General features: G+C 43.4%; 1 protein-coding gene across 4 annotated transcripts in view; it reads right to left on the bottom strand.

The window, feature by feature from the left end:
- LOC121921992 (zinc finger and SCAN domain-containing protein 31-like) overlaps nt 1-11,032 on the bottom strand; it is a 34,594-nt gene extending 23,562 nt beyond the window's left edge. For 2 of the 4 annotated variants that reach the window (XM_042450833.1, XM_042450835.1), the window contains exons 1-2: nt 10,804-11,032; nt 9,428-9,969 (exon numbers count right to left, since the gene is read on the bottom strand). In XM_042450833.1, coding sequence (XP_042306767.1) covers nt 9,428-9,841 — 414 coding nt within the window. In that variant the 5' untranslated portion in view covers nt 9,842-9,969; nt 10,804-11,032. Of the gene's footprint in view, nt 1-4,521; nt 4,647-7,236; nt 7,355-9,427; nt 9,970-10,552; nt 10,625-10,803 lie in introns of those variants that run through there. The other 2 variants (XM_042450836.1, XM_042450834.1) reach the window with 2 other exon arrangements.
- Between the last annotated feature and the right edge of the window lie 3,889 nt (nt 11,033-14,921).

The following is a 14,921-nucleotide window of genomic DNA, read 5'->3' as shown; positions in this document are numbered from 1 at the left end:
TGATACCTTGGTGTAATTGCTGCTAGAACTGGCTTCTTGTATCTTGATTCTTTGTTGTTTTGACCTTGGACCGGACCCTTGTTATCTTCTGGCTGCTTTGACCTCAGAACTGCTTTGACCACTCTGATTCCCAGTATCCTGACTTTGGCTTGGCTTTCGGATTGTCTGACTTCTGGTATCCTGACCTCGGCTTGACTTCTTGGACTGCTCTCATGCTTGCTCCTTGAAAGGTCTTGTTTTGCTTCCACTTGCTGGGCTAAGCCATTCTTATTGGTGTGTGTCTGAGTGCTGGCTGCAGTCCAGGACAGCTGCACTCCAGTCCATAGGATGGACTGTGGCTTCCAGACTCTTAGAACCCATGCATCATTTAAACAATGCCTCCAAAGTGACCTGAAGCAGCTTATTTTGGCCCTCTGTTATGGGGCCTATAAGATGCTTTTAGATATAGAGTTAAAAGGAGAAACAATCAAGGAAATATTATGGAGTGGATGCAATATAGGAAAGCATATTCATTAAAATTGTGAAGGAAGTTTGGAAAACAGTCTAAATGCACCAAATGCAATAACCTCAAGAAAATATTATAAGCTATTTTATAGATGTAGATCCACACCATCAAGACTTGCAAAGATTCAGATAAGAAGCAAGAACATTGTTGGAAATACAAGAACCAAATGGCATTGCAAAAAAGCCAAACAATTTTGGAAAGAAATTCATAAAATATATCAGACACATTACAAAAGAATTCAAGATGAGCTCAGACTTATTTTTATTAAATAGAACATTTGAATTAAATGACAAACTCACTTATGAAAAAAACACTGTATTATATAGGATAATGGCAGCACACATAATTTATGCAAATATTTGTGGGAAAGGATGTCCTTCAATTGAAGATTGGAAATAAAAATGAATGACTTAGCAGTAATGGATAAACTGACGATGCTCATCAATGGGAAAACAATGCAACAATATAAAAAGAATGGGAAAAATTAAATATACTTTGGAGTTTGAATGATTTAACAAAATGACAATTGTGATGTCCTGTAGGACTTTTAATCTCCCCTGCATTTCCTTCGTGTTGGTTCAGGCCATAGAATATTTTAGTGTAGGAAAGGTTCTTTGGTATTAGTTGTGGGAGGAGCTGTAGGATCCCCTGCATTTTTCCAGGTTTGGTTTGCCCTTTCCCAGCATGCTCTGTTTCGCTAGAAGCTTTTAGTTTGGGAGCAGTCTTTTGCTGTGAGCAGACAGAGAGCTGTCTTTTGGTGGCAACAGGCCCCAAACACACTGGAAAGGCATTTCTTACACCTTAGCCCAAATCAGTTACCAAGAAATTAGTTGCCTACATCAAGTTAAAGAAATTCAGGAGCTGAAACCCTGCACCAGCTCCATTGATGAGGAGATCAAACCAAGATCACCACAGAGAGATGACATCCTGAAATTGCGAAACTCAAAAGTATCTTTTATCTAGAGCTGGGGAGGAAAACTCTTTATTTTTGTTCTTAAATTAAACTTCCCCCTTGTTGAACTTTGCATTCAGCTTCAGAACTTTTTTGAAGTTTGATCTCACCAGGGTACTGGCATTGCACACCCAAACCTGCCACCAACCTTTTGTGTGTGTGTCTTCACAACTATCAATGTAAGATAATATAATCAGTGACTTGCAGATAATCAATTTGATTTATATGTTATATATTTGAAATGAAAAATAAATATATGAATGCGAAAAAATATTACTAATGGGAAGAAGAAGAAATACTGTGTCCTTCTCCTGCCCCCACCCACCACCCCTTAGTCTTTAAGGCTACAAGACTCTGTTCTTCAATAGAAATAAAGTAATGTATTTAGGGCTTTCATGTTTAAATTCTTTTTCTATGGAGTACTAATAGCAAATACTAATATCACCTCGATTACACAGATTCTTATCAATCAGTTTTGTTCATGGTTGCTGTATTTCAGTCCTGAACAATGAATGCTTAACACTGGCGGGGTATATACCGCCACTTGCGGCGCTCTGCCGCCCGCCGGTAGGTCTGCGGGGGCGCGGAGCCTCCACACGGCGCGGACTCCCGCGCAGACCGAAAAGAAGCTCCAAAATGGAGCTTCTTTTTCGTCGCATTTGCGACGTAGCGAGGCGCCAGGGGCCGCACTCGCTACATCACAAAGGACGCAACCCATACGGACGCTCAGCGTCGATACGCAAAGATGGGCGCCGGCCCTGTAGAAGGGCCGGCGCCATCTGTGCGGACGAGTCCATACTAGGCCCAGGGGCGTCTATAAAGACGCCCCTTTTTTAAATAGGACGTCCTCCGGACGTCCCAAATGCCAGTGCAGAAATCACCACTGTCAATATAGTAAGTCCACAGAAAACCCTTTGGATTTCACAATGGATGCCACTAAGGCTTTAGCATGGGGATATTCTTTTTAGATAGTCTGAGAATAAAATGTGTTGATCTTTCAATCCAGAAGTTACTGTTGATTTTTCAGTCTGCAGTGTCTTCATGGTCCTTGATTTGTGTATGAAGGACAGGAGAGACCCTCTCACAACAGCAGGAGTTTACCACATAACATTCAGCTGTGGACATGTCTACATAGGGACCACCAAACACAGTGTTCAAACACAAATCAAGGAACATGAGAGACACTGCAGACTGAGTCAGCCAAAAAATCAGCAGTAATAGGAGATGTTTATAAATCCATTTGGAGCATAAAATGCTGTTTGAAAACACTGAAACTCTGAATCATGCAAACAACTATCAGGTCAGAATTCACAGGGAGAGGCCATTGAAATCACAACAACACCTGGACAACTTCAACAGGAAATAAGAAACCATTAAAGTGAACAGAGTTTTTGGCTACCAGTTCTGAAAAAAAGCAATAGGAATCACCAAATGCAAATGAGAAACCACCCGGGTCAGGGGCTTTTAGCAGACAGGGATCTCTAATTAAACAGACACAAATCCCTTTGCATATCCTCCCACCCTGAGGCTTGCCATTCAACAACAGAACAAGACACAGATTAACATGGAAATCACTCCCCCAACCCAGGTCACACAGTATATGTACCCACTCACTTCCATACCAGCATCCTTGAAGATGCCACCACGGATGCGGTGAATGTCAGGAAGAAACTCTTCTAAACATGGCCACATAGCTCAAAAAACCCACAAAACAATTTGGTTTATAGTTTTTTGTGGGTTTATTCCTGATGTTCTTCCCAACATCTGTAGCTGCTCTTCAGAGAATGCTGGTATGGAAGTGAGTGGGGTACATACATATATTGTATGACCCTGGGTTGGAGATGGGTTCCATGTTATCTGTGTATTATCTGTTGTGGAATGGCAATAAAGATGCCACCACAGATGCTGATGAAATGTCAGGAAAACCGTCTTACAGAACATGGCCACATAGCCCGAAAAAAACCCACAAAAAAACTATGGATGCCAGCCATGAAAGCCTCACTTCAAATTGGGGTTTCCCATTCCTAGCTCTGCCTTATGGATCCACAGTAACTGGTATGATTCATTATAGTGATTACTGCATTTTGGAAAATAAATTACATCTGTGAGGAAGCCCTACCAACAGAGGCCAGGATCTGATGGGTCTCCTCCCATGATCTGTGCATGGAGGGACCTCTGATCCGGATCCAAAAGAGCCCATGTTTCCTCTGGGGAGAAATGGACAAGCCACATCGCAAAGGTCCACTGACCCTGGAGGGAAAAGAAAACTTTCCTGCTCACTATTCCCCACAAAGGCTATCAAGGAACAGAGTGTAAGAGGCCTTTAGGACTGAAACCTTTCAGTTGGTTGTTTGACAGGTTATTAGCAAAGCACCATACCTTGAATACCAGCTCTGGGAGAAAAGTGGGAGAGGCCATGGCTTCCATGCCTGGATTACAGGGTCCTAGAGGCCCTGGTGGGCCACTGTGGGGAAGCAGATGCTGGATTAGATGGGCCTTTAATCTGGCCAAGCAGGACTTCAATCCACCGTTTGCCCAGGGGTTACAAACCTTCAATTTGCCAGAAGCAAATAGAAGGAAAGAGATTTGTTTGGATCTAGTGAGGAAGGATGGGACTATTTATCCCAGTGGTTCCCACACCTGTGGTCGGGACCAGGGTCGCCTAAGACCATTGGAAAACACTATTTAATTACAGTTTATGAAGTAGCAACGAAAATAATTTCATGGGTTTGGGTCACCACAACATGAGGACTGTATTAAAGGGTCGCAGACATTAGGAAGGTTGGGAACCAACTGATCTATCCACTAGCCAAGAAAAATTACAGAGAATAATGACAGCAATTTTAACCTAGGACTAGATTGTTGAACTTTTAAGCTTTTAAGAAAGCATGCTCAAACTCCTGGCCAGAGATGGATGAGTCTCTCGTTTAGATAGTTCCCTTCTTCTTAGTTTTAAAGCTTCACTTCTTTTTCCATTAACCAAAACTGATGCTTTGGTCATTTTTTTTATAAACCAAAGCAAACAGAGACAAAATTCTCAGGTACTGCTATTAGGGATGTAAGCCTGGAACTAGGGAAACCCAGGCTTCTCCAGTCCTTTTGCCAAGGATTCTTCTCCTTACCTGAATGGTTCTGGGCTATCCCAAAGAGGAAGAGACAACTGAGAACTAGATAGCGTCGTTCCAGCCCCTGTGTGAGAGACAAAATAGTAGAAAAGCTGATCACATGGAACTTGTTTTCAGTGGTACAGTTGCAGTTCTTAAACCCAATTAAAGAATTTCCGTGCAGTCACTTAATCGCCAAATGCTGGTTCAAAGAAAAAACATCTCCACCTGTGGCAGAAGGAGACCACGCTAGGCTAATCTGCTATGGTGGAGAGTTCCATAGGCTGGGAGCAGGTATTGAGAGATTTCTCCCCATGTCCTTACAAGCATACAGTTGAAGGCACTGGGACTGAGAACCGGCCGTTCCCTGAGGATCTCAGAACATGGGCAGGTCTTTCAGACCCAGAGAGCTTTCTATGTCATAAAAAGGACTTTGAATTGTGCCTGTCAATAATCTGTTTTGAATTCATTGTGATATCCAGGCCTCATGCTAAATAACAATTATTTTGCAACCAAAAACACATCCAGGGTTATTCTACATGGATCATTTACTCTGGGTTTCTACCAGGCTTGCTGCATCCTCTTTACATAACTCAGGACCAAAACCTCAAATTGGGAATGGACTGTCTTCATGAAGTCCACAATTTTAACCTAGGACTAGATTGGTTGAACATACAAGGTTTTAAACCGCCCTGATCATATCCATGGAAGGGCGGGATATAAATAAAATTTATTATTATTATTATTATTATTATTAATCTGGCATTTCTTTCGCTTCACCAGAATTTACAAACTTTACGTTTTGCTCCATGTTTTCTGGTCTCTCCTCAGCAATGATAGGATTTTTTATACACGGATTCAAGCATCCATGGTTTGAAAATGTTCAAAAAGGTATAAATTTCAAATATCAAACCTTGATTTTCCAATTTTTATAAGGGACACCATTTTGCTATGTCCTTATATTTAATGGGACTCGAGCATCCACGGATTTTGTTATTCAAGGGGGATCTTGGAACCAAGCCCCAGCATATAACAAGGGTGTAGTGAGGTGGTATCTGAGAGTGGGAGAGATGAGAAGGCTAAGGAGAATCAGGTGGGAGAGGAAAAGGAGAAAGTCCCAGGGGAGGGGCTGGAGGCAGCAGGAGGTGTGGTTCCTGGGGGAATAAAAGGAGAGGGTCAGACACGCGGGAGGCAGGGAAGGACGTGGAAGAACTGGGGGAGAAGTGGCGGTCGAGAAAGGGAAAGAAATAGTACAAAGGAGTCCAAAGCGGGACGGGACCCCAGTCTCCCTGCAGGGGAAGACAGGGTTCAGGAGAAGGGGACCTCACGAGGAAATACTTCTGCGAGACCCTCGAGAGGAAGGAGTATTGGACTGGATGGAGGCAGAACAGTGGAAGCCACAAAGCTCACAGGGTCTGGAGGTAGAGTGGTGGGACCCAAAGGAAGACCATTGGGAGGTAGGGCCCAAGCCCAGAGAACGAGAGAAGGCGGATTTGGAACCTCTGGAGAAGTATTCAGGGGGGTGACATCGAGGAACTCAGAAGACTGTGTCGGGGGACAAGAGTTCCAACGCCCAGAGTCTGGAGTAAGACTTGCCTGGGGACTTTGGTGAAGGGCTTGGCCCTGGGGACTCTGTTGTTTGGAAGTTACACTTGAACCCTGTGGGGAAGTTTATTTTTGCCATTAAAGGTTATTGTTGCTGCATGCTGTGAAGTAAGTTTGTTTCGCTCACGTGGAGGAGACGGTGGTGGGAGGAGCCCGGTTCCCACATCATGCAACCCACAGTGCCAGCCCTGCCCACAAAGGGTCCACTGTACTTTGAAGGCAATTTAATCCACAATATTTGTAGTAATACTTGCATGAAACAAAGTTTGTTTACACTGAACCATCAGAAAACAAAGGTGTCACTATCTCAGCCACTCATGTAGACAATTTTGAATTTTGGAACACTTTGGAATTCTAACAAACAAACAAGCTTCATTTATATACATCTTCATACCGCCTAAGCAGTGTCTAAGCGTTTTACAACTGTAAGCTAATTTGCCCACAACAGTCCGAGTACTCATTTTAGCAACCTCAGAAGGATGCAAGCCTGAGTCAAGCTTGAGTCCTTTTGCTGGTCTTGAACTCACAACCTTGTGGTTTTGAGTGAGTGGCTGCAGTACATGCATTTAAACCACTGCGCCACCAGGATAGATAAGGAAGACTCAACCTGTACTGAACACTGTAACTAATCGTGCTGTTGCATCTAATTACGTGCTCATCACCTTCTGTTCCATAACATAGAGAACAGGATGACTGAATTCCTCTTGACATCCAGCCTCTTTATGAGGAATCTACTTGCCTGCTTATATTTATTTCAGACATTATAATGGCAATCACAAAAAATATAATAAATAACTAAATAATCAATCCTAGGAAGCAATCTTTTTAAATACATCCACACTTGCCACCCAAGCAAATGCATAGGGCATTTAGGGGCAGTGGTTAGTGTGTGGAACTGGGGCTAGGGAAATCCCAGTTCTATCCTTCCATGAGCCATGAACCTGGAGGGCTGTAGGTTCCCATGATCCATGATGTGCATTCATTTAGTTAGATAGAGACAGCATATTATAGGAACTTACTCGTGCAAAAGACACCTACAGGATCCCAGCCACAGAGTGTCCCAGCCTTACCTCGCAAGAGGTCCCCTCCATCCACCTTCTGCTTGATCTGCCTCCTTTGGAGATTCTGCCTGGGATCCAACAGAGCCCTCTCTGCTGCAGTGTAAAATTCCAGAGACAGTTTTGTGACCTGAAAGACCAGCAAGGGAATGCAAGAGTCATAGAACCATAGAATTAGAAGAGATCACAAAGGCCATCCAGTCTAACCCCATTTTGCCACGCAGGAATTCACAATCAAAACACTCTGACAGATGGCCATCCACTCTCTGTTTAAAAACCTCCAGATAAGAAGACTCCACCACTCTTTGAGGGAGTGTGTTCCACTGTTGAATAGCTCTTACTGTCAGGAGGTTCTTCCTAATGTTTAGCTTACATGAATTGCTCCATGTTCTTGTCTCTGGAGCAGCTTAACACAAGCTTGCTCCATCTTCAATATGACATCCCTTCAAACATTTAAACATGGCTATCATGTTACCATTTAACCTTCTGTTTTCCAGCGTATATACACCCAGATCCCTAAATCACTCCTCGTAGGACTTTATGGTTTCCAGACGGTTCACTATTTTCATTGCCCTTCTCTGGATACACTCTAGTTTATCAACACTCTTCTTGAATTGCATCCATTGCTCCTTGTTCTAGTCTCTTGAATAGCAGAAAATAAATTTGCTCCATCCTCAATATGACATCCCTTCAAATATTTAAATGTGGCTATCATGTCATCACTTAATATTTTCTTCCCCAGATCAAACAATACTTAGCTCTCTCCACTGCTCCTTATAGGGCATGGTTTCCAGATCTTTCGGTTTGGTACAAGATTAGAAAATGGTCAAAATATGGCTGACTGGGGTGAGACTTGTGGGGTTTCTGACATTCATCCATAGCCTCCTCTTGAAAACAATAGTTCATTTTAGAATGTTTCACCCTTTACAGATGGAATGGGATACTTGTTGGGATGTATGGAAGCATATTCCATCCTGAAGCCTACATTGATTGCCATTTTCTAAGACTTGTGGGATCAAGCTGTGCCACTGGATTAACTGCAACAGCCCATCTGACTCATTGGCAGGGACAGAAAAGAAAAATCTAGAACTTCCTTTGAAAATGTGGCACACAGGAGACCAGGTATCTTGTTTGAAAACAGAATCAGGATGCTAAGAGCCTCATGGGACTGTGATTCCACATCAAATCAATACGCAGGCTCCCTGCTTTTCAAAGACAATTTTGAATGCAGCAACTCTTACCAGAAGAGCAACTCATATTATTGTTGTTTAATTAATTTATATCCTGCCTTTCTGTCAATATTGAGACTCAAGGCAGCTTGCAACATCTTTAAAAACAATAAAAAGCATTAATCCAAGTATAAATATATGCATGTTTTAAAAAAAATATGAAGTTTATACATTCCACATTAAAAACATTACAATTTATTCAAAAGGTTACATACAAACCTTAAAAGCAGCACAGCATTAAAACCCCATTCCATTCAGTTTTTAAAAGCATGATGGCATTCAAATGTTTTGACTTGCTGATGGAAGGAGGGCAGGTCAGGGCTTTTTTAAAAAGGGAGTTCCAAAGTCTGGGAGCAACCACCAAGAAGGCCCTCTGCCATCTTCCCAACAAATAAGCCTATGAAGATAGTGGGTCAGAAAGGAAGGCCTCTCCAGATAATCTGAGAGTTCTGTGTGTATCTGTGCCTTCAAGTTACCTGTCAATGTATAGTGATCCCATGAATTTCATAGGGTTTTCTTTGGAACAAAATACCCAGAGGTAGTTTTGACAGTTCCTTCCTCTGAAATATAGCCTGTGCCACCTGTTAATCTTTGATAGTCCCTTATCCAAGTACTAACTGATACTTACCCTACTTTGCAACGTAGATCAGATCTGTTGACCTATGGTGACCCCATGAATTTCATAATACCCAGAGGTAGTTTTGCCAGTTCCTTCCTTTGAAATACAGCCTACGGTGCCTGGTACTCTTTGGTAATCCCCTATCCAAGTACTAACCAGGACTGACCCTGCCTTGCATCCGCACATAATCTGATATCTTTAGGGTGCTAAGGTCACCATAAAGGGAGATATGTTCCTTCAAATAATATCACCCCAAGCTATATTGGTAGTGCCAAGGGGTGTGGAAAGAGTAAGCAGAGGGAGCTGGAAGATGCTCAGATCTACCTTATAAAACACCTGGACAAAATGCTCTCACCTGCTCCTCTTTCCACTTCTTGTCCTCTTTCTTACTCAGGAGAAAACCTTCTGCCAGGGCCACTGCCTGACAAGAGGTCTCTGCCCCACATTGCCTGACCCAGCTCTCCATCTCCGGGGGCAAGATGCTCAGGAACTGCTCCAGGACCACCAGGTCCAGCATCTGATTTTTGGTCTGTTTCTCCGGCTTCAGCCACTGCCGGCAGAGATCATGAAGAAGGCTGCAAACCTCTCGGGGTCCCTCGGCCTCCTCATAAGACAACTGCCTGAAGCGTTGTCGCTCTGTGTCCAAGTTAACAATATCTTCTCCCAGGAACGTCTGCATCTTTTCTTCCCAGAATTCCTCACTTTCCTCATTCTTGATGGTATCAGAGCCTTTGTCGTCTTCAGGGCCAATGAAGTCTTCCTCATACATCTTTGATCCTTACTTAATTTATATTTATATTTTTAAAAGATCCAATCAATTAATCTTCCAGTGGAGTCAAAGCACTACTGACTCTTCTTTCCCCATTCAAAGGCTCTCCATGCAGCTCTTCCAGAACTCTGCGAAGCCAAAACACAGTCATTTTAAGAATCAAATAAGAGATATGGGAATTCCCACCTATATAACCACAATTATGTGTTTCCCTAGGATTCCTTCTGTTGCTGCCACATCCTCCATAATCTTCTCTGACACTAATCTTCAAAATGTGCAAATTAAGGGTTTCATTGGATTCAATCTCCAGTTGTTAACTATCTAGCTTTTCAATCACAATTTAGTGCCTACATTAACAAAGACTAGGCACAGTAATGAAGACATAAGATTTCTCCTTGTTTTAAATATCCTTAGTATAATAACAACAACAACAACAACAACATTTATTTTTACCTCACCTCTCCTATAGGTTTGAGGCGGCTTACAATAAAAAACATTATTTATTATTTATTTACACGCTACTTTTCCATAGTCTTAGGACTCAAGCTGACCTAGAAAAAATTAGCACAGATAAATCCTCATAGCGGCATAAAAAGTTCAAATGTAATTAAAGCTTCAATAGGTATTTCAAATTAAATGCAGTCTTAAAAGTTCTGTATTACAAAGCATGAAACCATACAACTATATAAGCATGCTATTAAGCCCATTTACCCTGTATTGTACTTTATAAAGTCTGTTGTTTTACGTTATGCCTCTGCTGCAAATATTTTTGCTGCATCCACACTGCAGAAATAATCCCGTTTGACACCACTTTAATTACCGTCTCAAGACTAGGAAATATTGGGCAGTTTTGGCCAGAAATGCCATGCCCTGTGCCCTGTCTTCTGTCCCCATCTCCCTCCCTCCCTCCCACACACAACTAGACAGTCTTGTCTAGACAAAGGTTGTGGACTGGGACTCACCACCAAGAGCAACAAAGACAGACAACTCCACAATTGGAGGAGAAGGGGGAGAAAGGGGGGAGGCAGAAGAACAGCTGATCTTTCAGAGGGGAAGCAACAAAAGTGGATTTGCTCTGGAGGACTAAACTCCTCTCTCCCCCTCTAGAAGCCAGCTCTGTTCCTTGAACTCTACCACAATAGGAATGACTTTCTATCTCTTTCACCCTTCCCCTCTAGGAAGCCAGCTCTATTCTTTGCACTATTCCCTTCTAGGAATCCAGCTCTATCCCTTCCACCCTTCCCTTCTAGGAAGAGAACTCTATCCCTTTCACCCTTCCCCTCTAGAGCTCTATCCCTTCCAACCCTCCCTTCGAGGAAGAGAACTCTATCCATTTCACCGGCCCCTCTGGAATCCAGAAAGGAAAAACTCTTCCGCTTCCACCCCGTCTAGGAAGAGAACGCTATCCCTTTAACTCTTCCCTTCTAGGAAGGGAACTCTATCCTTCCTTTCATTAAGCCATCTTCTATCCGCTTTACCTTTCCCTTCTAGGAAGAGAACGCTATCCCTTTCAACACTTCCCGTCGGGAGAAGGGAACTCTTCCTTCCCTTCCGTTAGCCATCTCGATCGCCTTTCACGCTTTCGGCCGCTTCTAGGAAGAGACGCTATCCTTTCACTCTTCCAGTATGGAAGGAACGCTATCCTTCCCTTTCATTAAGCCATCTCTAGCCCGTTTCACTTTCCCGTCTAGGAAGAGAACTGCTATCCTTCGCCGCCTTTACCCTTCCCTTCGTAGGCAGGGCCATCTCTATCCCTTTCAACATTCCCTTCTAGGAAGGCCAGCTTGATTCATGAACCCTTTCCCTCGAGGAGGCAGTTCTCTTCTATTGAACCCTTAGTCGAGGAAACCAGCTCTGTTTCCTTTAAACGCTCGCCATTCTAGGAAGGCATTCGGTCCGTGGCACATGGCGCTCAAACACTCAAACATTACACCAGCTGGCTCTTATTACACTGTTATATGCGATTATTCCACGTCAGGCTGGCTCTGGATGCCGCCGGTGGAATTCTGGAGTTTGTAGCCCAAGAGATTCTCTGGCTGAAAATGGCCTAAACCCGGCAGCAGGACGGGTCCTGGGTCAATTGGTTCCCACTGAAAGCTCCCTGGGGATCCCACCACTCTCGGCCTCTAGTGACGTCCTTCCTCTGGCCTCCGCCCAGATCTCTCGACTCGTTGGGGGTACGGCAGACATTCTCCCTCCCTCTTGGGTCTGGTAAATACTACCTCCTTCATGGGCCGCCACTCGGATCAGCAGGTCTTCGCTTGCAGGGAAACAGGACACCCGCTCCATCCAGGGGAGTTTCATGATCTGTAGAAGCTTTTCTGGGATTGAGGTCACCAAACCACTATGTCTTCAGCAGCAGCTCAGACGAAAACACTAAAAAAACTGGACAACCATGCTTGTCTCCTTCAACTACATACCAACCAAAAAAAGCCATGTAAGATAAAATACTAGGAAATCATAGCATAATTACACACAAACAGCCTAATAGAAATGAAGCCTCTATCCCCCACTGTACAGCTGTTTAACATTTGGCATGGTGAAGACCGCAACTCACTACATCTAACTGCCAGAGCAGGGATAGTAAATCAGAATTAGGTGGCTTAGAGGCCCAACCATTGGAGAATGAATATTCAATTTAGTAATCTTAGGCTATTTTATTAAAATGCCAAAGAATTACACATGTATGCACACTTGGGCAAAAAGAGATCCCACAGACTTCTGGCTAGGCTCATTCTTGTTACTTCTTTAAGCACACACTTACATCAGATAAAAAGTTATACTGTATTTTAATAAAGGCTTGTTTAATATTTAAGCAAGGTTTAGTATGAGCAGTTAGACTGTTGGAGGCCTTTGTAAAGCAAAGGCCTGGCATCGCTAGAGGGAACTTTTATCGGCCAGCAGTAGCTGGTCCAGTCAGAGACAAATCTAATAAATAGGCCCAGTAATGCCAATAAAAATTTCCCCATGTGATGGGAAGTGAGATCACTGGCTTTGGGGAGCATTTATAGTATCTTCATCAGCTATCTGTCAAGCAAGAGAACTAATTTCATCATTAATGTCACAAAGAGTTTTGGTTCAATGGGAAGTGAGATTTCTCTGACTATATTATATTAAGCCATGTAATAGACGCAACCACTGAGAGTGTCACTCCCCAACCTTTCTGGCGGCCTGCCATCAGATTATGGGCATCAGCCATCAGATAAATAAACCTATGAATAAACCCTATTTGTACGCAATAGGCAGGGGTAGCCCCGGGATACGAATGGGCGCCGCCTTACGAATTTCCGGGTTAGCGAAAAAAATCGCATTAAAAAAAACTGTTCTGGGTTACGAAGGTTATTTCGGGTTACGAAAATTTTTTTTGTAGCTTGTCGGCGCTTTTAGCACGAAATCGGCGGATTTTCCCCGTATCGCCTTGGCCAATTTCGGCTTGCGAATGCTTTTCAGGTTACGAAAGCGGCGGCGGAAGGGGGGGGGGGGGGGGGGGGGGGAAAAAAAAAAAAAAAAAAATTAATTTCGAACCCGAGGCACCACTGGAGCAGCTTTTTAGTTTTTTCATTATAGTCTGGTTGCTTTGTTTAGGTTTTAATCTAGCAGATTTTGTTTTGATTTTAAATGGCTAGCATGCTCAGAACTAGGCTGGAAAGCTTGTATTTTTCTTACATCACAGTGAGCTTTTTAAGCTCCCACAGAGACAGACTTATATTCCTGAGTATCAGACCTTCAGGGCTTAAATGTTTACAAAACATATATCAAATTAGGGCACTAAGAGTAATAAAGGGAGCGTGCATGCGATATTATGAAGTGTCCCCGCATGAGAGAGGGATGAACTGGCAACAGGTTGTCTGTTACCCAAAGTCATTGGAATCAACAGTGTGTAGCAACAGGAAACAGTCCAGTCCATTATAGGCAGATAGACAGTACCCAGAGCAAGGGAAATTATAGTACCACGTTGCTCCCCTTCGGCCGCTTCATCACAGCAGGAATACTGTGTATACTCTAGTTAACGTAGTTCTAGAGGGGGCAATTGACTAGCTGAATATTCGGGACAAAACAGATAACCAAGACAGTAAAGTTCTGGAAAACTAAGACCTATGAAAACATTGGTGGAATTACATACATTTTGGATTCTATTCAGACCTATTTTCTGTTTATACATTCACTGAGCTCAAAACGGGTTGACATGGAACAAAGCAGGTCCTAGCATACATATGTTTAATGGTTTATCACCTGTGGGGCTCTCTTGTACTTCAGCAAGATATAAAATTGGGAGCAAAACGTTCCAACATGCCTAAAGTTTGCATGGCTTCTCTCGCACGTGGATCTCTTGTGATTTACAAGGTGTGAACTCTGAGCAAAACAGTTCCGCACACACCAAGGCATGTATATGGTTTCGCTCGCCGTATGGAGTTCTCGTGTTGCTTCACAAGGTATAACTCTGAGGCAAAACATTTCCCACACTCATGGCTGGGTATGGGTTCTCTCGGCTGTGTGAATCGCTGGTGGCTCACAGGTGTGAACTCTGAATAAAACATTTCCCAACATGTCCGGGCATGTGGTATGGTTTCGTCCTGTGTGGAGTCTCTGGGGATTATTAGCTTTTTGACTGTGGAGCAAAGGGGCATTTACACACGCCCCCATTTGTAAGGCGTCTCGCCAGTGTGGATTTTCTGATGTGGCACAAGGCTGAATTCGTGCAAGAAAAACATTCAGCAACACTCTTGGCAACTGTGTGGTTTCTTCGTGGGCCGGTATGAAGTCTCCTGTGGTGGCACAAGGGTATAACTCTGAGGGGCAAACCTTTCCCACAGCTCAGGGCACTCAAACGGTTTTCTCTCCTGTAGGAAGTCTCTGGTGGCTCACAAGATTGAAGTCGGAGCAAAACAGTTCCGCACACTCCGGGCAGTTGGATGGTTTCTCTCCTGTGTGAGTCTCTTTGGCTTTCTAAGATAGGGGGGGGGGGGGGGGAAAAAAAAAACGTTGTGGCAAAATATTTTCGCACACTCGCTCATTTGTATGGTTTTTCTCCTGTGGGAGTCTTTGGTGACTTACAAGGTGTGACTCGGAGATAAAACAT

Source organism: Sceloporus undulatus, chromosome 2, assembly GCF_019175285.1.
Source record: "Sceloporus undulatus isolate JIND9_A2432 ecotype Alabama chromosome 2, SceUnd_v1.1, whole genome shotgun sequence".
Classification (NCBI taxonomy): Eukaryota; Metazoa; Chordata; class Lepidosauria; order Squamata; family Phrynosomatidae; genus Sceloporus; species Sceloporus undulatus.
The sequence above is the reverse complement of the archived record's forward strand: the minus strand, read 5'-3'. Positions and strand labels throughout refer to the sequence as shown.